Source organism: Diabrotica virgifera, chromosome 2 (assembly GCF_917563875.1).
Source record: "Diabrotica virgifera virgifera chromosome 2, PGI_DIABVI_V3a".
Taxonomy (NCBI): domain Eukaryota; kingdom Metazoa; phylum Arthropoda; class Insecta; order Coleoptera; family Chrysomelidae; genus Diabrotica; species Diabrotica virgifera.
In genome coordinates, this window is record NC_065444.1 from 87,525,570 (window position 1) to 87,549,801 (window position 24,232).

General features: G+C 32.8%; 1 protein-coding gene across 2 annotated transcripts in view; it reads right to left on the reverse strand.

Annotated features, from left to right (window-relative positions):
• LOC114327295 (protein peste-like) overlaps positions 1 to 24,232 on the reverse strand; it is a 547,602-nt gene that overhangs the window by 355,102 nt on the left and 168,268 nt on the right. The window contains exon 2 of one of the 2 annotated variants that reach the window (XM_050643842.1): positions 21,609 to 21,667. The exons of the other annotated variant lie outside the window; for it this stretch is intronic. Coding sequence (XP_050499799.1) covers positions 21,609 to 21,647 — 39 coding nt within the window. The 5' untranslated portion in view covers positions 21,648 to 21,667. The remainder of the gene's footprint in view (positions 1 to 21,608; positions 21,668 to 24,232) is intronic. 2 annotated transcript variants of the gene reach the window in all.

The window sequence follows — 24,232 nt, forward strand, 5'->3', positions numbered from 1 at the left end:
AATCTTTCTAAGGATTCTCCTCTCCGTAGCCAAGACCGAGTGCATGAGTCTCGGACTTAGTGTAGAGTAGAGGATCGCCCTGTGTTCGATTATCGGTCTTATGAAAGTTTTATAAGTGTGTAAGAGAGTAACCCTGCTTGTTTTCCCTTGTCCTATTAGACACTTCAGGAGATTGGCTCTGTTTCTTACTCTGTTTAGAGTGAGTTTGACGTCTCTTTCCCAGTTGAGTGTTTTATAAAATTCAACACCCAAATAGGTCACAGACTGTGAGAAAACAAGCCTCTCTCCGTTGAGTCTAATGTGATTTGCTTGCTCGTAGGGACCAGCATAGCTATTTGAATGTCTAAATAAGATTAGTTGTGTTTTGATAGGGTTTAGGGTTACTCTCCATTTATTGCACCACTCCACAGTTTTGTCGAGCTGTGCCTGTGCTTTATCGAATACAGAGATTTCCCCCCTCTTACGTAGAGGTGGGCCAGTGGAAATCAGGGCTGTGTCATCGGCATATAGAAGGATGTTTTCCGAGCGGTTTATCGGGCTAGGAAGGTCGCTGTTATGGACTGTGTACAATATCGGCGCAATTATGGAACCTTGCGGTACTCCTGCTTGAGGAGTGAAAGGTTCTGAGAGACAGTTTGCAACTTTTACACGAATAGTACGAGCTGAGAGGTATGAGTTGATTATTCTCAGGAATGGAATGGGCACGGCGGCACGATGTAGTTTTTCGATCAGTCCAGCATGCCAGACTTGATCGAATGCCTTCTGTACATCTAAGAAGATGCCGATTGCATGCCTGCCGCGCTCATTTATTGCCTGAGAAATGAAAGTTGCTGCTTCTACCAATGCATTACGTGTGGAATGACTAGCTCTGAATCCAAATTGGAAGCTGGGAAATATGTGGGCTTCTGATCGGCCTATGAGGGAGCAGTACGGCAATGGATAAGGGCTTGCGGCTCAGTCATACACTCCCATAGATCCCTACCGGAAGGGCGTTGACGCCTAAATACCGGTGTATGTACAGAGTGTTTCATTAAGAATTGTCCGTATAGTAACTGAAGAAAAATACGAAGATTTAACCTAAAACACTTAAGGTGATACAGTAGCGATCAACAAAAACGCGTTCCAAGATTGCAACTGTAATTTTGAATATTTTTTCGTGATATTTGGCACACGTATTCGTAATATAATAAAGAATGGCGGTACAGAGCCCAATTTAAAAAATATATTAATATGTGGAAATTACTCTGTAATTAAAGACAATATTAAAAAAACGAGCTTGTACCGCCATTAAGAAGAACAAAAAAATACACTTTCTTCAAATCTACTAAAATTTTTTATTTCATTATTAGTTCCAAAATGACACAAAATCTAGGCATCGGATAAGAAAGTTTATTTGAAGTAAGTGTATTTTTTTGTTCTTCTTAATGGCGGTACAGGCTCGTTTTTTAATATTGTATTTAATTACAGAGTAATTTCTACATATTAATATATGTTTCAAATTGGGCTCTGTACCGCCATGCTTTATTATATTACGAATCCGTGTGCCAAATATCTCGAAAAAATATTCAAAATTACAGCCGCAATCTTGTAACGCGTTTTCGCTACATGTTGATCGCTACTGTTTCCTCTTAAATAAAATATTCGTCCTTACCGAGATACAGAGTGTTTTATCACAAATGATCTAAAAGTATTTTAGTCCATTATTTTAACATTTTCCAATATTTTTTGTTCAAATTTGGAACACAATTTACACATGTAAGGATCCTTTATCCAGTGTTAAAAGATAGTTTTCCGCTGTTACCGGAGCCGTGCTGTAGGGATATATACTAACTTTTTCTCCCATTTCCCCCCAACAATCTACGTCACTGTCGTAATAATTATTTCAGCGTGTTTTTTAATTCTTCGTTACTTTTTACGTAAATATCATCCGTTGTCTTAATGCGATAGAGTAAGTAGTTTTCAAGTTATTTGTGTTTAAAGGTAATGGATTCAATAAGAATTGAGGGGATTAGACCCTAAGGGGTACAAGTGATAAAATGCTTTAACTGAGAAAAACGAAGTCGAAGTTAAATTTACATAGTAAATTCTACAGCAACTTAATAACTTATGGACTTGTTTTCAATTAATTGTAAACATTTTATTTATCTAATTGTGAAAGCTTTTGTAAAGTTAGTATTTATTTTCATTCATAATATTTGAAATTTTGAAAAACCTTCGCACTTGTGCCCCTTTGCTTCAAATTTTGCACTTGTTTATCTTTGCCACTTAATTCTTTTTCGCTTTTTAATATCCAGTACCATATAGGCAAAGGGATACAAGTGTAGTTATACCTGTTTGGCGCAAACTCTTTTTAAATATTTCGTAAGTAGTCAAACTATAACTTGCGATATGTCGCCACCAGTAGTAGTTTAATTCACCTGTATCTCTTTGCCACTAAATTTTTAGTACTATCTAGTATTATTTTGTGCACTTAACTCAATTTACAATATTTTGTCACTTGTACCCCTTAGCATCTGATCCCCTCAATTATGTATTTTAAACAACATTCAATATAGTAGGGGAGCAAAATATGCTAAATTTGCAGTAACTCGAACGTTATGGAGATCTATTGAGTTGTGAAGATTAGGTCTAAAACGAAAAACAGTTAAGTAAAGTTTTCTATTTTTAAGTGGGGACTTTTCATTTTTTAATTTAGTTTTCCATTTCCAACAATCATTTTTTACCATTATAGCGCCATCTATCCATAACTGAAATAAATGTCTCCAATGAGAGTTTCTTATTTTTACGTTAGGAATCCAAATCTGCAAGTAAAAATGGGAGCTCGTATTTAAGATTTTAAAATAACCCCCAACCCCAAATCCGTGGGGGATCGTGTTTGGTGTCATTCGATAGATTTTTAGTATTTTTTAGTTTTCCGATCTGAGGTTTATTTCCCGAAATATTTGCTTGTTTCTTGTGAAATTTTGTGACTCACACATTTCCGTACGCCCCGCTCAAACCGTCAGATTTTTTAAATATACACTGTTCTGCATGCACTTAACTTACCTTATCAATCTGACGATTTCGAGTTTTTAAGGATAGATTTTTTTCGGGCCCCTTAACGAATTCCCTGTATTAAGATCCAATATATGGTAGGGGTACATTTACAGGGTACAAGGTTTATTTCCATGTGATAATCTGACGTGCTCGAGTAACTGCAAAATTCCCCGCTTGGCCTCCCCTTCCAATAAGGTTATGTGTTTAAAATACATAATCTTATTGATTTCATTACCTTTAAACCCAAATAACTTGAAAATTAATTACTCTATCGCATTGAGAGAAAGGATGATATTTACGTAAAATGTAACGAAAAATAAAAAAAAACATGCTAAAATGGTTATTACGATAGTGGCGTAGATTGTAAGGGGGAAAGTGGGTAAAAAGGAAGTTTATATCCCTACAGCGCGCCTCTGGTAACAGCGGAAAACTATCTTTTAGCGGAAAACTATGTTTATTATATTTTTATTTCAATTATTCTAATTGTTTAAAAGGTAGTAAACTTTGCATCTGGGGCTTTTCGTTGTTTTCCTCGTAATACGAGAGATGTCGCTGAATTGCGTCTCAGAGGTGGGTTCATTGCATTGCGACGCTTTGCCTTAAATTGGCAGAATTGTTTGTATTTCCTTCAGAGTTGAGACTTCTGAGCTTCATCGATGAGGCATAAGGATGCTGAAATAGCTATATGGAGATGGTGGTCCAACTCTGAATCAAATATAAACAAAACCTGCCTTGATATTTTTTATCTTTTTCATTTTTACTCAGTTTGAGTATTTAGAAACTGTCTTTCGGTCCTTTTCCTTGACGAAGGGAAGGTAAATGCGTGGCCTAAGCGTCCTCTATTTGCTTTCTCCTACTTTCGTCGTCTCTTGTGATTATATATTGTAAAATTCGGAGATATGGGATGCAGCTAGAAAGCAGTTTATTAACGAAAAGTCTTGGATTTAAAATATTGCTTATTATATTTTTATTTTAATTATTCCAATTGTTTAAAAGGTAGTAAACTTTGCATCTGGGGCTCTTCGTTGTTTTCCTCGTAATACGAGAGATGTCGCTGAATTGCGTCTCAGAGGTGGGTTCATTGCATTGCGATGGTTTGCCTTAAATTGGCAGAATTGTTTGTATTTCCTTCAGAGTTAAGACTTCTGAGCTTCACCGATGAGGCATAAGGATGCTGAAATAGCTATATGGAGATGGTGGTCCAACTCTGAATCAAATATAAACAAAACCTGCCTTGATCTTTTTTATATCTTTTAGCACTAGTTAAAGTATCCTAACATGTGTAAAAAAGTTTGTTTGCCAAGTTTGCACAAAAAATCTTTGAAAGTGTTAAAACAATGGGATAAAATTATTTTAGAAATTTTGTAATAAAACGCTCTGTATCTCGGTAAGAAGGAATATTTTTTAAAGTGTTTTAGGTTAAATCTTCGTATTTTTTGCCTAAGGTGCCTCCAGTTACTATATGAACAATTCTTAATGAAACTGTATATAACTTTTTAACCATTATAATTTGTGCTTTTATTGTATTTTTCATTATTACTTTTGACAACGTCTCTAAGTAAAAAAGTCTTTATACTTGAGTTCTTCTAGAATTTAAGGTTCCTTAGCTGAAGTACATGTCCTTTACAAACGGAAAATATTCAGTGAGTCATATATTGTGTTAACTGGAATGGAACATACCTTTGCGGATTTTCAATAGCACGGTGCATGCTATCTACCCCATGTACAAGTCGACAGAAATATCTGAAACCACCCTTTGGTTATGCGACGTTGCCAGGTCAATCATATTTCAAATGTTTTCGGTATTTTATTTGTTATCTGTTTCATAGTAAAATTTATTTCTGTTTCCTCCTGCGTAAATTTTAAATCATTGTGTATAACTTTACGGGATTGTGCACTTACTCTCCTATTTTTTATGTGACTTGTAATAAGTATTCATGTTTATTAAAAAAATATTAAATATATTCTAAATTAACAACCATTAGACGATAATTGAGTGATCTTCGCGGTTTGTAAAAACCATCGAAGAAGGCTATTAAGGTTTTGTAGTTCAAATAAAAAACACAGACGTCAAATCGACTGTATGCTCTTACTTATAATATGAAAAACCTTAAAATATGAAAAAAAAGCAATTAAAGTCGAAACTATGCCTGTAGCATACTGTGGATTAGGTCATGAACTGTAGACTCAAACTAGACACAATTAGAAAGATGCTTCATACAAAACATCTAAGTGTAAGTAATGCGGCAGATTTCCAGATGATACTGATAAACAAGGAACACCACAAATATTAGAAGCTAAAAATAAAACATGGAGGGGAATAAATAGCTGCATACATTCAGCGAAATAATAGTGTACACCGCCTAAAATCCAAAAAAAAACAAACATAGGATATCAGGGCAAACCTTAAAATTACTGTAATAAAAAAATTATGCTACAACATACCACAAAAAAATAGAGAACAACACCCAAGGAATAGTGGAGCTAAGCAGGAAAATAAAATGAATATTTTTCTCCTTTTTCTAACTTTACTATACGGTACTGATGACGACTAATGAGTTAGAAAAACGTGTCAAGAGTTGCATTTCATCTTTTTTTTTACATACATATTTTAGTTTTGTATTCACATTCACTTTGTGAGTTTTTCCGAGTCCGGCCCATCTTTCCGTTATGACTGATGTAAGATTAATTTTCAATGTGGGATTAATTAGGTTAATTAAACGGTAATTGTTGCATTTTTTAGTATTATATTGCATGTTTTTAAGATTGATATAAATATCCATTTAGTGCAGTTAGTAAAAAATGAACAATTATTATAAAGTACCCCGCACAAACCTTAGGGAAATTAGGTCCCAGTGGATTTAGTTCAAACTTTATGAAAATACTCTTTGAAGCCTCCTGATGAAAAGTTCTCATGGGCAGATCTCAATCTGATAAAGGATTTTTAAGATATAGAGGCACAAACTAGGAAAATTATAAGACTTACCGGGTATTCCAATTCCTGGAGTTACTGGTTATCTGGCAACATGTAGAGGTTAGGATCAAAGAAAGTACTAGTAGTCTAGGACTTTTTCCTGGCTATCTAATGGCGACCTTTACTTTGACCTTGACCTTGACATTCAAGGTCATACCAAGGTTACGCGTTCTTATTCGAGCGGAAACCTATGTTTCTAATTGCAACAATGAATAGAATGGATTTATATCTACGTTTGAATATGACCTTGAATATCATGGTCAAGGTTATTGGATTAATGGGTTAAAGATTCCAAAGTAATGTAATAGAAGTTTGAGATTTTTCCACGGCTTAACGATACCGACCTTGAATTTGACCTTGATGATGACATTAATTATTGGTCGTATCAAGGTCATGAGAAATCTTAATCAAAAGTGGCCATATTTTTCACTCTGAAAGAATGATATTACAGTGGAATCCCGCTAAGTCGGCCCCCGATAACCCGAAAATCCGGCTAACCCGGACCGATTTTCATCAGACAAAACAAACATTTTTTCACTGTGAGTTTTTTATCAAGAAATAAACAATAGTGTATACAACTGTACGTAATTTAGATGTAGGTACTGTGCATATGTATTTCATGTTTTTTCAATTAATATGTGTATTTTCCTATTAAAAATATTTATTTTACTAATTTTTACCTATACTCCGGCTAACCCGGAGTTTCGATAACCCAGATCGGCCGCGGTCCCGATTAATCCGATTTGTCGAGATTCCACTATACAGGGTGTCCAGAAACTCTACCGACAAATGAAGACAGGAGATTCCTCAGATAATTTTAAGACAATTTAACCAAATTTACTTATTCCGAAAATGCTTCCTAAAGGAGCTAGAGCTCTTTGAAGATCGCGTTTTGTAATTAGTTTTTCTTAAATACCTCCAGAACGCTTCTAGTTAGAAAAACTAAAATTGGCACGCATATTTGTCTTCCAGAGATAAATCAATTCCATCCATTGCGAATTTCTTGTACCGGTCATAGGCGTCCGTTTTGGGTAAGGCAGCGGTTATTTTATAGAATAACTTTTTTTTCTTTTAAATTTAAGCATTTTTGACTCTGGAATAATAAATTGTGAGGTATTCTAGTACTAAAAGGTACTCTTACTATAAGTCGGTAGGACACACCGTTTCCTAGAAAAATCGATTTGAAAATTTGTCGTCTCTTGAAATTGAAAAAAAAATTGAAAAAAAAGTTTCAAAAAAACGGTGTATTTTATCAACTTAAAGCAAGAGTAACTTTAAGTACTAGAATACTTCATAATTTAATAATCTAGTGTCAAAAATGCTTAAATATTAAAGAATAAAAAGATATGCGATAAAATACCCGTTGACCTACCCAAAACCGACGCATATGACCGGTATTAAAAATTCGCAATTAATGAAATCGTTTCGTCTCTGGAATATAATTAAACGTACAAGTTTTCGTTTTTCAAAATAGTTTTTTTTGAAATTTTTTTTTCAAATTCAAGAGACGAAAAATTTTTAAATCGATTTTTCTAGAAAACGGTGTGTCCTACCGACTTACAGTAAGAGTAACTTTTAGTACTAGAATACCTCACAATTTAATATTCCAGAGTCAAAAATGTTTAGATTTTAAAGAAAAAAGAGTTATGCGATAAAATAACCGCTGCCGTACCCAAAACGGACGCCTATGACCGGTACAAGAAATTCGCAATAGATGGAATCGATTTATCCCTAGAAGATAAATATGCGTGCCCATTTTCGTTTTTCTAACTAGAAGCGTTCTGGAGGTATTTAAGAAAAACTAATTACAAGACGCCATATTCAAAGAGCTCTAGCTCCCTTAGGAAACATTTTCGGACGAGGTGAATTGGTTTAAATTATCTTAAAATTATCTGACGAATCTCCTGTCTTCATTTGTCGGTGGAGTTTCTGGACACCCTGTATAAGTATTCTTCGTTTGCATAGTACCTTAAAAATAAAGGTGATTATTTCATTCATAGGAGATTCTGACCAATAGAAAGCTACAGAAATAAAAATTAAACTGATAATGTTTGATAATATCCCATCGTCAAGTATATTACGTCAGATGCCCTTCGTTGCTACGAAAAAATACGTTTAGTGACATGAATGACAATTAATGTTTTAAAAATTATAAAATGATGACTTTCAACCTTCAAATATTTATAACAACTGTGTATTTAATTGTACTAATATGTACTTACATAAATAAATTACAATAAAATTTTGGTTTTGAACAGTTTTATTCATGAAATAATCGCAACAAATTGCACTCGATCTCTAAAATAATTTCACTCCCCTTTGGGTCGTGAAATTAAAACTGTGAAAGTGTCACTCGGGAAAAAATCGATAATTTTAGAGCTCTTGTGCAATTACTACTGAATATTCCTTCAAATATGGCGATTATCAATTATGTCAGTTTCGTAAATCAACGTTCATTTCTTCTTCTCCTTCAGCCTGTTTGCATCCACTCTCGGACAAAGGCCTATCCATGAGCTCTCCACTCTTCTCTGTTTTGTGATATTTGATACCAGTTTCTCCCCGCTTTGGATTTGATCATTTGGCTATCGTTTTTGTGGTTTTCCTCTACTACGACTGTGTTCGCCTGGTCTCCAATGTACAATGCTTCTCGTCCACTTGTCGTTGTTTTGCCGTGCCACGTGTTCTACCCATTTCCATTTCATTTGCGCAATATTTTCAGTTACATCTTCCACCTTCTTCTTGCTTAGCACGTCCTCGATTCGTATATGTTCTCTCAGAGATACAGTGCAACCTCGATAACTTGGATTAATCGGGACCGCGGCCGATCCGGGTTATCGAAAACCCGGGTTAGCCGGAGAGCATGGTAAAAATTAATAAAGTACGGTATACTTATAGATAAAATCCGTTATAATTAAAATAAAATGAAATATAAATATGCACAGTACACATCTAACTTACCTATAGTTGTATAGAGTATAATATAGACAGTATAGAGTGTTGTTCATTTCTAGGTAAAAAAACTCACGTCAGTTTCGGTTGTGTCAATTTTGTCTGCCATCGGAACAATGTTATGTTATTTAAGAACAGTGGTTCTTTTATTGTTTAAAAGACCATTGTTTAAAAATAATTTTTTAAAAGACAGTTGGTAATAAATAAAGGAATAACAGGTGCCTGGTGTTTGCGATAGCCCCAGATAATTATTAACATCGCTCTGCCGCCGCCGCCGTGTGCCATGAGTCATTTTTACTATCGTATAGTTCAAATTACACAAATACCCATTATCTCTCAAATATTATATTATGGTCGAAGCGAAGTTTTATCAATGAAACTCGATATTTTTAAGACATTCCAGAAGAGGCTACAGATAAAAAATAATGTTTTAACATAATACATACATTTTTATTGTTGAAATGTTTGTCTGATGAAAATCGGTCCGAGTTAGCCGGACTTCCGGGTTATCGGGGCCGGCTTATCGAGGTTCCACTGTACTCCCAACACAGCTCGTTCGATGGCCTTCGAACGTTGATTTACCCAATATCAAACCTTAATGTTCTTTTTCTTTTAGATAACGTATTGTTTCCTATCTGAAGTTTATTTGAATTGCATTTATTTGAATCAATCAGATACCACCTACAGTCGGAAAAATGAAAGAATAACCATGAACGCACATCAATCACTTATTTTGTATTTGCTCTCTTTTTCTTTAACAAACGTTTGTTATTTATAGAAAAAGACAGTAAATACAAAATAAGTGATTCATGTGATCGTTCATGGGTATTCTTTCATTTTTCCGACTCTATCAATATTGAATAAGCTTATGTTCCTACCAAAATTATTTCGCCGCGGGAAGGTCATGAGAATAAAAATTATAATACGATCAAGAATGTCATAATCAAGGTCGGTATAGTTATGCCGTGGAAAGATCTCAAACTTCTATTACATTACTTTGGTATCTATAACCCATTAACCCAATAACCTTGACCATGATTTTCAAGGTCATATTCAAATGTAGATATATCCATTCTATTCATTGTTGCAGTAAGAAACATAGGTTCCCGCTAGAATAAAAACGCGTTACCTTAGCACGACCTTGAAGGTCAAGTTCAAGCTAAAAGTAAAGGCCTCCATTGGATAGCCAGGAAAAAATTCTAGACTATTAGTACTTTTCTTTGATACTAACCTCTACAACATGTTGCCATAAACAGTAACTCCATGGATTTAAATACCCGGTAAATCTTATAATAATTCTCCGAGTTTGTGCCTCTATATCTTAAAAACCCTTCATCAGATCGAGATCTGCCCATAAGAACTTTTCATCAGGATGCTTGAAATAGTATTTTCCCAAAGTATGAACTAAGGATCTAATTTCCATAAGGTTTGTGCGGAAAAAAAAATAAACCGAGGAGTAAGACAAGGAGATACCATCTAGACCAAGCGCTAGAAGATGTGTTCAAACAACTCCACTGGGATTGCTTGGGTATAAACATAAACGGGCAATATCTGAATCACTTACGATATGCTGATGATATTGTATTAATAGCAGAAAGAAGTGAAGAATTACAAAGAATGATGGAAGAACTAGATAGAGAATCGACAAAGATTGGACTGAAGATGAATTACAGTAAGACATAAACCATGACCAATCAACAAGAAGAACTAGTAATTACAGTGGCACAAACAATAATAGAACAAGTAAAAGAGTATATATATCTAGGACAAATCACTAGATTAAATAAAGAAAATCAGACCGAAGAAATAAAGAGAAGAATAAGATTGGCCTGGGCATCATTCGGGAAACTGTCTTATATTCTAAAAAACAGTATCTAAAAACAAGAGTCTTCAATCAATGTGTACTCCCGGTTTTAATATATGGCTCTCAGACATGGACGTTTACAAAAGAGGATATGGAAAAAATAGCAAAGACAGAAATAGCCATGGAAAGACAAATGCTGAACATTAAACTATCAGACAGGAAAAGAAACGAATGGATCCGTAACAAAACAAAAGTGAAAGATGTCTCTACCCAAGTAGCAAAGCTTAAATGAAAGTTCGCCGGACACACCCTACGGCAGAAGGATTTTTTTTATTCCATTTATTAAAATACATAATAACAATATACAAAAAAAAATACATTAAAATACCAAGAGCCGTAGCTATGCTGGTTTTGTGGTAACATAATAAACATAAATATAATAATAACAGATTACATAACAAATAACTTTTTAGACTATTTGACACTGAAGGGTTAAGTTTTCCTATATAAATTCATTAAAGAATTGTATTAAATTAAATGATTAATTAATTAATTAACTAAGGATGAAATATGGACTAAGATAATTAAACATTGGAGACCGTGGAACCACAAACGATAAAGGGGAATGCCACAGATGCGATGGTCAGATGACCTGAAGAAACACACTGGGTCAAAATGGATGTAAATTGCCCAAGACAGAGAGGCATGGAAGAAGGAAGAGGAGGCCTATATCCAAGGATGGATGTTTAGGGCTGATTATATAGATTGTGCGGGGATCTTTATATAAAATGTCATACAAATTTTGATTTCTTTTTTAAAATTTTAAATGGAAAATTTTCAGCAGTTGTTGCTTTGTTTTGTATATATATTTACGTTTTGGTTCTGTAAATTTGGTTTTAATTTTGATTCAATATGATATCTATATGATCACAACAATAATACCACAAAAGTTTCTACTGACTTGGGGACTAAAATTACTGCACCAACTATTTGGTGGGAAAAACACAAGCAAACTAGGAAGAAGATGAACGTGTCAGTTGGGTTTTATCAAAAAATCACTATTGCAGAAGTGATGAACGCGCAAATATTTAAGTGGTTAGGGTTAGACCATGTTCATTCTTCTTCTTCTCTAGTGCCTTATTCGATCCGTATGGCAACAAACATCAAGGCTATCATAGTTTTGTTGACCACTCTTTGAAATAGTTCAGCGGCGGTCATTGCAAAACATTGTGAGAGGTACCAGATCCCCTTTTGTCAAATTATTTGTTCTGCATGACAAGTTGAAGTATTCGATGCCTTTGTTCGTTGCGAATTATATGGCCGAAGTACTCAATCTAACGTTGTTTAACTAAGTTAACCACTAATAAATTTTTTTCTATTATTATGGGCTATTGGATTTTGACGTTGGTCACATGGTCCAAAATATCCTCCGCAGATCCACATATCAAAGACTTCGATCATCTTGTTAATGATCATCAGTACATCAGTGTTCAAGATTGGACTCCGTATGGGCGCAGAGGAAGAACGTAGAACTTCGCTGTTTGCATCTTGGCCTCTAAACTCAGATCACTGCAGCACAGTAAGGATCTAATTTTGGCAAATGGACCGTACACTTTCGATTCTGAATCCAATTTCATCAGCGTAGGCCCATTGTGGTTTTTTCCCTATTTTTCCCATGCGGCTCTTAGTTTACATTTCATGCTTTCAATCTAGCAGTTGCTAAATGACAAAATAATTACATAATAGTCCTTAAGCAAGAAAAAAGGAAAGAAATAGTGACACAAAAAGGCTCTTAAGGGCGTAGGCACAACATTTTGCGCCAATGTGTTTTAAATGCATTCATTACCGGCCCTCGGTAATAATGTAATCTTTAATTCTGCGTTAAAATTTTTCAAAAATAAGTATTAGTTTTCTCAGGATTCCACAAAAATGAATACATTTAAAACAAATTGGCTCAAAATTTTGCTCCTACGCCGACGATGAAATTAAAAGCAAATCTAAATTTGTGTTGAAACCATCTCTGTTGGTCTATAATGTTAAATATCGAAGATAAGACTATCACATTACTTTTTTTAATTGCTATTACCATAACTGTCGTAAATCAATAGTCAATTAAATATATTTATAACATATACGATTGCACAGGGTAATTCGAAACGGGCATTACTAAAATTCCTTTTGGTCAATATACCCATAACAAGATTATGCAGATGGAATCTCAGGTATACTGCTGAAATCATAATCGATGGGCACAATTCCTATCTGTCGTTCTTTCATACTCTATCTCTTGTTCTACTCACTTCTTTTTCTTAACGTGCCTTACACGTTGACGATTTTAACACGAAAGCACTCTCAATCTCTTTAATAGTAAATGGACGGCCGGTTTCGAGCATTAAAATTTTCTGTTCACCGTCAGGTCCACGCGGTGGCTTACTGATAGATCAGCGGGCCCTGGTTCTAGTTGGGATGCGGACCCGCCTGCCCAATAAAACCACACATTGTATATCAAAAGTTTTTAATAAACGTTGAGTATAAATCATCATAATATATCATAAATAGTATATTAAGTATGGAGAACGGTAAGGGTTTTATACCGATCGAAGACAATTGTTTGGAGGAGGAGCGGACGACGACACCAATTACTGCCTGAGATCGGTTACCCTTAACGTTCGACATGCATATAACGTTTTTTGCACGATTGATACCATTATAAATTATAAAATTAAACATTTTCGTCATATTGACTAGTTTCATTCATTTTATCAAGATAGATACTTTGGTTGTTAGGTAGTAACTAGGGTGCATAACAACAATGGAGAATTGAGTTTTTATTTAGTTGTCAATAATTTTAAGTACAATTTTAATTATTATAAATTAAAATATGAGCGAAAGTGAATTTGAAGAAATTGAACGGGCTTGGGAAGAAGGGTGTTTCGCAATTATTCCCGAAAAATCCAAAATCCGTTATCAAAATACCTACCAAAGTTTTAAAAAATGGTGCAAAGGCAAGAATTTAAGAATGGAAGAAAAGACTCTATTGGCATATTTCGTTCAAAGACATATGCAGTTGAAAGCTCCTGGAAGCCTCTGGGCAGAATATTCAATGATTAAATCTACCGTTTTTTTCTCTATGACGGCATTGATATTTCCAAGTTTTCAACTTTGATCGCGTATTTGAAGAGAAAAAATGTTGGCTATAGGCCTAAGAAAGCGAGCATTTTTACACGGGAGCAATTTGAAAAATTTCTGATGGAAGCACCGGATGAAGAATTTCTAGTTCACAAGGTAATATAAGCTAGTTTAGGTAAAAGAAATACTCTAATGAAGATTTTTTCATAATTTGTAGGTCGCAATGATATTGGGAATATCTGGTGCCTGTAGAAGAGAAGACTTATATAATATTACTATGAATGACATCCAACAAACCGATGGTTTAATGATTGTAAAAGTATCCAATACAAAAACGAATATCCAGCGTACTTTTACAGTCGTTAATAAACCCGACGATAAAATTTCATATTTAGAAATTCTGCAAAGTAATTTAACAAATTGTACCATAAGTTTCTAGACAAGGCGAAAACGGCGGGTTCGTTGGGAAAAATATTCCCATGAGATTTTTTTGCATAATTACATTCGTGAGACATCCCAGAATAAGGTTCGAGAAGTCGCCCACGTGAAAAGTGGGCCAAATTTTTTTAACAATTTTTTTTTTAATAAAATTTCAAAAATCAATATTTTTGGCACGGACAATTTTTTTTGTAGGGTTTTTGGACCATTCTTAATAAAAAAGGTATTTTATAATTTTTCTCTAAAGTTGATCGTTTTCGAGTTATAAGCAATTTAAAATTGAAAAAAAAAACGAAAAATGGCGATTTTCAAGGCTTAATAACTCCATTAAAAGTTATTATTATGAAAGTCAGAAAGTGATTAAATCAAAGTTTAATGCCCCCTACAAGATTTCGAAAAAAATTTTGTCATTATTTTATTACTAAGCTGTTATTTTTAAGTAATAATATTGAGCGCCATGCATGTGGTAGGTAGCCGTAAATGTGAGTGCAAGTAAGATGCACAATTTAACTGCCGGAGTGGCATCTCTCTCGCACTCAGCATTTATTGCCGGCTACCACGTGCATGGCGCTCAATATTATTACTTAAAAATAACAGCTTAGTAATAAAATAATGACAAAATTTTCTTCGGGATCTTGTAAGGGGAGCATTAAATTTTGATTTAGTCACTTTCTGACTTTCATAATAATAACTTTTAACCGAGTTATTAAGCCTTGAAAATCGCTATTTTTCGTTTTTTTCAATTTCAAATTGCTTATAACTCGAAAACGATCAACTTTAGAGAAAAATTATAAGAGACCTTTTGTATCCAGAATGGTCCAAAAAACCCACAAAAAAATTGTACGGGCCAAAAAAATTGATTTTTGAAATTTGATTAAAAAAAATTGTTAAAAAAAATTTGGCCCACTTTTCACGTGGGCGACTCCTTGAACCTTATTCTGGGATGTTTCACGAATGTAATTATGCAAAAAAATCTCATGGGAATATTTTTCCCAACGAACCCGCCGTTTTCGCCTTGTCTATTCAATATTAATAAATAATTCGTTAGTTTTCTTTATTCTTTCAAAAAATAAATTAAAATTAACAGATTTTTTAACTCGACGGTAAGTGAATTACTTACCGTCGAGTTGGAGTACTTACCGTCGAGTTGGAGTACTTACCGTCGAGTTGGATTACTTACCGTCGAGTTGCTAGTAAATGTCACCTACTGACGTAAAATCTGTCACGGTAAACAGTCAAAAATCATCAATCGTGCAAAAAGGTATATTTTTTATAAAAACTCAAGCTAATTTTTTATAATAGTTCATTTTACTCACGGTTTTTACTCTAGATTTTAAAGAATCGTTTGGATGGACATGAAATTTGTCATAAACGTAGCTAACATGTCAAAGAAAAAAAAGTGCTATTGTGCCGATGTGTAATTTTATTCGGGAGTGCGTTTCACCCCTTCTCAAGGATGAAAAAACACACCTTCAAGATAAGTCTGGAATTGGATCAACTAACTAATTCTAAGCAACTTTAGTTCCATATGTTGTTTTCACTAAGTCAATACTTTTTGAGTTATTTGCTAGTGAATATGTTCATTATTTAACAAAAATAACTACGTTTCTAGACGATTTTTCGGAAATAACTCAAAAAGTCCTCTGTAGACCCAGTAGGAGCAGAGTCGTAGGTAATGTAAACTAGGTTCTTATTAGTCAAATTCCAAATCGAATATTTTACCTTTTCACACCTTTCAGTGTTTAAAAAAGCGGAACTTCTTTTTTTAAGTTTCTAGCATCAAAAGTAAACAAGGTACGCTCAAAACAAGGTTGGTCCCTTTTCTTGGTAAAAAAAATTGTAAAAATCACCACACAATTCGCATCTCAAATGAAACTAATCGTTACGGCTTCACAAGTTACTTGACTTACATAAATATGTATTGTTTATGTGATCTGTAAGTTTTATTGATTCAAAGTTCTCATTTTTGAAAAAATTGGTTGAGTGAAAATTGATTTTTTACTTATGAAAATTTTTTTTAAATAACTTAAAAAATTTTGGTAGCTACCAAAAAGTCAAGCAGTAAAAAAATATAAGTTTTGCTATTGTTTTCCTGAATACAAAAATTTGTTAAGGTATGACTCTTTAAAATTTGTGTACACTCGTGATTAGTGACTCGTTTAGCCGATTTAACTACAGCCTTTTCAATAATAAGCACAATGAACCAATGAATCTTCCAGATCTTGTAAAAAATAGATAAGTAAAGTAATTTGTGAAGCGGTAACGATTAATTTCATTTCGCATACTAAATTGAGTGTGATTTTCACGATTTTTGTTACTAACAAAATAAGGAACCAACATTAATTTGATCGTACAGTAGGAAAAATGAAAGAATACCAATGAACGAACACATAAAACACGCTGTATTTTCCTGTCAACGTGTCATACAAAAAATTGGCCAGCACAAGTACATGTAATAACACGGTGACAGGAAAATACAGCGTGTTTTATATGTTCGTTCATGGATATTCTTTCATTTTTCCCACTGTAACTTTCTTACTTTTCATGTTAGAAACTTTTAAAAGAAAAATAAACCTTTTTTTAAATAAGTTAAAATAATTTAAATCAGTCTTCCCGCGAAAATTGCTTGATTTTTTGGTTATTTCTCGTTAAAATATTCGATTTGGAAATTGACGAGTAAGAACTTACGTTTTATTAGCTTCAACCCTGCTTCTATATACGGTTCTACAGATTTGTAGAATGTATATACTCCGTTTTTTCTTTTCACTTTTTGATAAGCTATATTTTTGCTAGTACCATTTTTTTAATCAAACCGTTACTTTTTGACTTATTTGCGAAGAAGCGCCTGAAAATGTGGTTTTTTTGTAGAAAAATAAACATTTTCGCTCGCAAATAACTCGAAAAGTATTGACTTAGTAAAAAATCAGTATAGAAAAAAAGTTGCTTAGAATTAGTTAGTTCATCCAACTCAGGACTTATTTTGAACGTATATTTTTTCACCTCGAGAAGGGGCGAAAGTCACCCCCTGGGCAAAAGCACACGCATCGGCACAATATCACTTTTTTTCTTTGACATGTTAGCTACTTATATGTATGCCAAATTTCATGTCTATCCAAGCCGTTCATTAAATTTTTTTGGTTTGAAGGTTTTGCAATATTTTACAGTGAGTGAATGGACTATTAAAGCAGTAAATTAATATTAATCCTATCGTTTTTCATACTGACATGTCTGATCACTTTACGCCAGCCGTTTTTATAAATAAAAAACAGCAAATCCTGTATAAAAGGTATATTTAAAATTCCTAAAAAGAGCTACATCAGAAATACATAACTAGTTTTCGACTGGATTACCAGTCATCATTAGTACTTACGTAAAGTTGATTCATCCTAACCACCAAAATATAGTTTTACAAAAATATGAGGGTCAAAGCCCTATAAACATGGTCCGTTAAGGAAACATCAGTTTAAAATGCCAAATAAAGCATGGATGATTTAAATATTCTCAAAATGCCCCAGGTAACATCTGAGCTGTAGTGTGACTTGATTACATGGTGGAAGACAGGCAGCAAGTTGCTTGCTGCCTGTCACTGCCTGTTTTGTATTACATGGTATAGAGCCGACTGCAGGAAAACTTTTTCCTTGTGGGTTTTTATAAATAATAGAACTCAAAAATTTTCTTCATCTAAATCTCCAGTCATAATAAATTAAAAACCAATATCGGAAAACTACTACAGCTTATAAAAAATGAATATTGGAATGAAATGTATATCAATCAAACGGCGAAATTTTCTTAAAAATAAATTAGTGTCTATATTTTATCCTTATTATGCTTACCACTATATAATTGTCTACATTTATGTGTTATGAGGGTGCTATAAATACGAACAAAAGATGCATCGAGCGTCTTGGGATTATTTTTTTGAACTTGCATTGAATATCTGTTTCCGAACTTTGCAGTTTACAACTTATTGATCAATCTAATATAAAAATTACGAAAGTATTAGTAGTCCAAGTAATGAAGCTTAAAATAGGACAAAACCTCGCAATTTTTACAGAATGGATCGATTTGCTTAAAAATTTGAGAATAAGTAGTGGATAGTCCAAGGATCAAAATCTATATGATGCCAAAAGGCGCTTTTACCATGGGGGTGGTTGCCACCCCATGTCAGGGGTGAAAATTTTTTATTATATTTTGACCACAAAAGTTGGTAAAAACATTCATTCTAAGCAAAAAATCTTCTATACATTTTTTTGATAAAATTAATAGTTTTCTATTTATTCGCTATCGAAAGTGTTAGTTTTATATTAAAAAAATTAATGTTTTTAATCAGTTTTCTGCAAATAACTCAAAAAGTTTTTGTTTTATCAAAACCACTTTGCTTAAAAAATGTACCTTTTGAAAAAATGAACAAAACCGTGTTTTTAAATTTTCTTTAAGACCAATAGTAATCGAGCTATACTTTATTATATGTTAGGTCTTCTTCGGCAAATGCTAAATACTGTAGTTTCAAAGTCAAAAGACGGGAAAACTATGCATTTTTCGAGGATCACTTGTTTAAACTAATTTAAAGTATTTAAAAATATCTATCTTAAAAAATAAAAAAAAGTCTTTAGCTCAAAAATTAGGTGGCTTATAATGAAAAGAATGTCAGACCCTATATTTTTTAGCGAAAAAGTGATCGAAAGCAAACCCATAATCACCACCCTGATTAAAATTAGTCATTGACCTTATTTCATCTTCTTTACTTATATATTATTAATAGGTTCTAGAAGTTTAACTGGTTTAGAATTATTAGTTTTAAAAAAAAATGGAGTCAAAAGCAAATATCGAATTTTTGAAGTTTGGTAAAAAATTCCTTTTTCTTCAGAATAGAAAGATTATCATCAGAGATACAAAAAAATATTTAATACAAAAATTGTAGCTTATTTAATTCCCAAGAATTTAGTTTGCTAAATTTTCTCTACGGTAAAAATTGAGTGAGCTATTGACAATTAAAACTTGTAATAACATGCAAAAATCACCTTTACCAACCCTTTCAAAGTCACCACTTTTTGCGACTGAGGATTCTAAAAGGATTTGGTATTAACAGTCTTATACGTCTTGTAAAAACCTACCAAATTATTTTTTAACAAACTTTCTAAGATAAAAATTAAAAATATATTTTTTTCAAAACAAAAAAAAAGAAATCTAATTAGAAGCATAATAATAGAAGTTAGCTTTGCTTTTGCTCATTGGCCTTATTAATTCTTCTTTATTTATGTATTATTAATAGATTTTAAAAGTTTGACTGGCTTAGAATGATTAGTTTTTAAAAAACTAGAGTTAAAAGCGAATAACGACTTTTTGTAGTTTGGTAAAAAATGCCAGTTTCTTCAAAATAAAAAGATTAGCATCAGATATATGAAAAAATGTTTTAATATGAAATTGTAGGTTATTTAATTCCCAAGAACATGGTTTGAAAAAATTTTCTTTACGGCAAAAATTGAGTGATTGGTAAATGAGTATATATCGAAAAACATTGATTTTTTCTATATAAAACTAACACTTTCGATAGCGAATAAATCGAAAAGTATTAATTTTATCAAAAAAATGCATAGAACATTTTTTGCTTAGAATGAATGTTTTTATCAACTTTTGCTGTCAAAATATAATAAAAAATGTCCACCTTTAAGATGGGGTGGCAACCGACCCCATGGTAAAAGCGCCTTTCGGCATCATATAGATTTTGATCCTTGAACTATCCACTACTTATTCTCAAATTTTCAAGCAAATCGATCCATTCTGTAAAAATTGCGAGGTGAAATGCTTCGGTTCCTGGACTATAGCACGTGTTTAGGCAGGCACTGGCGGTTATTCTAACAAATGTGGAGACAAGGGCTGTGTTTAGCAGGTAAAATGAAGGAACCTTACCCTTACAATAGAGTTCTCTGTGTTTCTTAATAAATTTGGTTTTCAAATTTTTTTTATGAATGGATATTTTTTGTTTTTATTTATAAATACCCATACAAAAATTAAAATTTATTAATCAATTACATTTCGCAGTGTCTACTTGTGTAGTTCAAAATGTCCCACACAAATGAGAAACAAAAGAAGCAAAAAGCGAGTTAGAGGGGCCCCTGTGGGACCCGGGCCTTGGTTTCGCGGAACCCGCAGAACCATGCTCAGTACGCCACTGGGGTCCATGCTCAGATTATTTAGCAGAAAACGCTACAACAGATGCGGGCAGTAAAAAGCCTGCTACATAATAATCATAGGTCAAACTGACACCAGGTGTATTTTCTCAAAAAACTGATAGTGTGTAAAATTGTTAATTAAATTTAGTTAAGTAATTTCGGCATAGCACATGTCGTCTTCAGAACTTCGTGTTACAGGTTATAAATGTCTATTTTCACAACGACATACAACATATAAAAATTATTATAAACAGGGCTAAACCTCTAATATTAGGGTGAAAAACCCATTCAAATATTAAAAATTCACATCTGATGTGATAACGGAGGAATATGGCTACCACATGGTACCAGGAACAGCTGTTACAAATCGTTTTGTTTGACTATTTTGACTTATGGTAGACTACTATGGGGATGTGCCGAGAAAAGTAATAGAACAATTATTCAGATATTTCATACAGAAATTTTGAAAAACGTTATGAATGCTCCTTGGTAGTACGAAGCAACAAACTCCATAAGGAGCTGAATTCGGAAATGGTCGCTACAATTATTTAGAATACGATAGAAAGTCATGAAAAATGACTCCATAGCCAAGTGAATGCTGAAGCTATCTAGTTCCTTTACAACACAAGGCTAATTAGAAGACTGATGTGACGAGGAAAAAGCCTTTCGAATTATTTTGAGTAACGACAAGAAAGCAGCGCATAGTACTTGTACGTGGTGTATAAATGTAGGTACAGTATATTTCTTTGTTTTCCTCTGTTTCTTTCGGCAATAATTGTTATTTGTTCGTTATTCTTCAATAACTCTATTATTTCCGTTTCAATTTGACAATATTTAAACAAAATAACTCAAATTCAAATAATATTGTTGAATAAATAAAAGCAATATGCCTACATAAAAGTAGAAAAAGAAAAAGAACAATTAAAAAATAAAATAAATATCTTGCATATAGAATCAGTATATGTATAACTAAATTAAATAAACCAACTTTTAGAATTACCTTGTATATTAATTATTATTTGTAAGCTATTGACTAGTAGGAAATTATTTCTGATTTATGTACAATATTATCAATAGAAATTATTATATTGTTTACAAAACTTACATTAGAAAAAATAAATTCTTCGGCTTGATAAACTTTCATTGCTCGAGTTTACACCTCTCCTAAAAAAGTAAGTACCAATCAGATCATTTTCGCAATAATTTTGTCTAGAATTGCGTATAATGGACATTAAATTGATTTAAAAACAAATAACAAATGAATTGGATTTTATAATTATATTTTTAAGATAATATACAGGGTGTCCCGAAAAGATTGGTAATAAATTATACCACACATTCTGGGGTCAAAAATAGTTCGATTGAACCTAACTTACCTTAGTACAAATGTGCTCATAAAAGAAGTTACAGCCCTTTGAAGTTTCAAAATTAAAATCGATTTTTTCCAGTATATCGAAAACTGTTAGAGATTTTTTATTGAAAGTGGACATGTATCATTTATATGGTAGGAGCATCTTAGAACAAAATTTAAGTGAAGTTTGTCCACCCCATAAAAATTTTCTAAAGGTTTTGTTCCCTTATACCCCTCCAAAGTTTTGGGTATGTTCCAATTAATTCATTATTGTGATACCATTAGTTAAACACGTTTTCAAAACATTTTTGCCCCTTAGTATTTTTTCGATAAGCCAGTTTTTACCAAGGTGCGACTTATTTTTTAATATATTTACATAAAAAAATTATGGGGGTTTTGTTCCAAACCCCCCAATAGACCGGGCAGTATCGTCGCCCCCGCTAGCGAAATTATTCCGATTCGATTTTTTTGCAAAAAAACTTACTCAAAAAGAGGTCCTTATAACATATCCACAGGGTGCCGTGGTCAAAAAATTGTTTAAACAATTTTTTTATACAAATTCACAAAAATAATTTTTTCATTTCAAACAATTTTTTTTTAGATAAATTGCTTATTCTGAGCAAAAAAGGTCTCTTGTCATTTTTTTCTAAAATTTATTGTTGTCGAGTTATATGCGATTAAAAATTTGAAAAATGCGAAAATGGCCATTTTCAAGGCTTCAAATCTCGAGTAAACAGTATTATTATGAAATTCGAAAAGTGACTAAATTAAGTTTCAAACCCCTTCTTCAAGGTCCTGAAGAGATCTTTGTGATTATTTTATTACAAAGCTGTAATTTTTAATTATCAACAATTAGCGCTATAGTCCAGGATATATCTGTCGCCCCATGTTAGTGAAATTATTCCGATTCCATTTTTTTGCAGAAACTTACTCAAAACGAGGTCCTTATAACATATCCACAGGGTGCCGGGCGGTGCCGTGGTCGAAAAATTGTTTAAATAATTTTTTTTATACAAATTCACAACAATATTTTTTTTATCGCGAACGATTTTTTTAGATAATTTGGGTTATTCTGAGCAAAAAAGTCTCTTGTGATTTTTCTCTAAAATTGATTGTTGTCGAGTTATATGGCCATTTTCGCATTTTTCAAATTACAAATCGCGTATAATTCGACAACAATCAATTAAAAAAAAATCACAAGAGACATTTTTTGCTCAGAATTTCCCAAATTATCTAAAAAAAATTTGTTCGAACTGAAAAAATTATTTTTGTGAATTTGTTTAAAAAAAATTGTTTAAACAATTTTTCGACCACGTCACCGCCCGGCACCCTGTGGATATGTTATAAGGACCTCGTTTTGAGTAAGTTTCTGCAAAAAAATGGAATCGGAATAATTTCACTAACGGGGGCGACGATAAATACTGGACTATAGCGCTAATTGCTAATAATTAAAAATAAGAGCTTTCTAATAAAATAATGACAAAAATCTCTTCAGGACCTTGAAGAAGAGATTTTAACCTTGATTTGGTGACTTTTTGAATTCCATAATAATAAAGTTTAATCGAGTTATTAAACCTTGAAAATGAGCATTTTCGCATTTTTCAAATTTTTAATCGCATATAACTCGACAACAATCAATTTTAGAAAAAAATGAAAAGAGCCTTTTCTTGCTCAGAATAAGCCAATTTATCTAAAAAAATTTTGTTCGAAATGAAAAAATTATTTTTGTGAATTTGTTTAAAAAAAATTTTTTAAACAATTTTTCGACCACGGCACCGCCCGGCACCCTGTAGATATGTTATAAGGACCTCTTTTTGAGTAAGTTTGTGCAAAAAAATCGAATCTGAATAATTTCGCTAGCGGGGGCGACGGTACTGCCCGGTCTACAAATGTTTGTGTACGTTCCAATTAAAATATTATTGTGGTACCATTAGTTAAATACAGTATATTTAAAAATTTTTTGCCTTTTATTCTTTTTTTGACAACTCACCTTTTATAGAGCTGTGCCTTCTTTTTCAAAATATACCTAAAAATGTAAATTAATAATAAATTTTCAGATTATTAATAGGTCTCTATAATCGTACTTAACCATATACAAATATGTGGTGGATTCGACAAATATTCAAAATATGTCTATAAATACTGGCTTATCGAAAAAGTACAAAGAGGCAAAAAAGTTTTAAAAATATTGTATTTAACTAATAGTGCCACAATAATAATTTAATTGGAACGTACATAAAAGTTTGTGGGGGTTTAAAGGACAAAACCCCCATAAAAATTTTATGGGGTGCACAAATTTAACTTTATTTTTTTTAAGATGTTGCTGCCATAGGAATGCCACATGTCCATTTTCAATAAAAAATCTCTAAGAGTTTTCG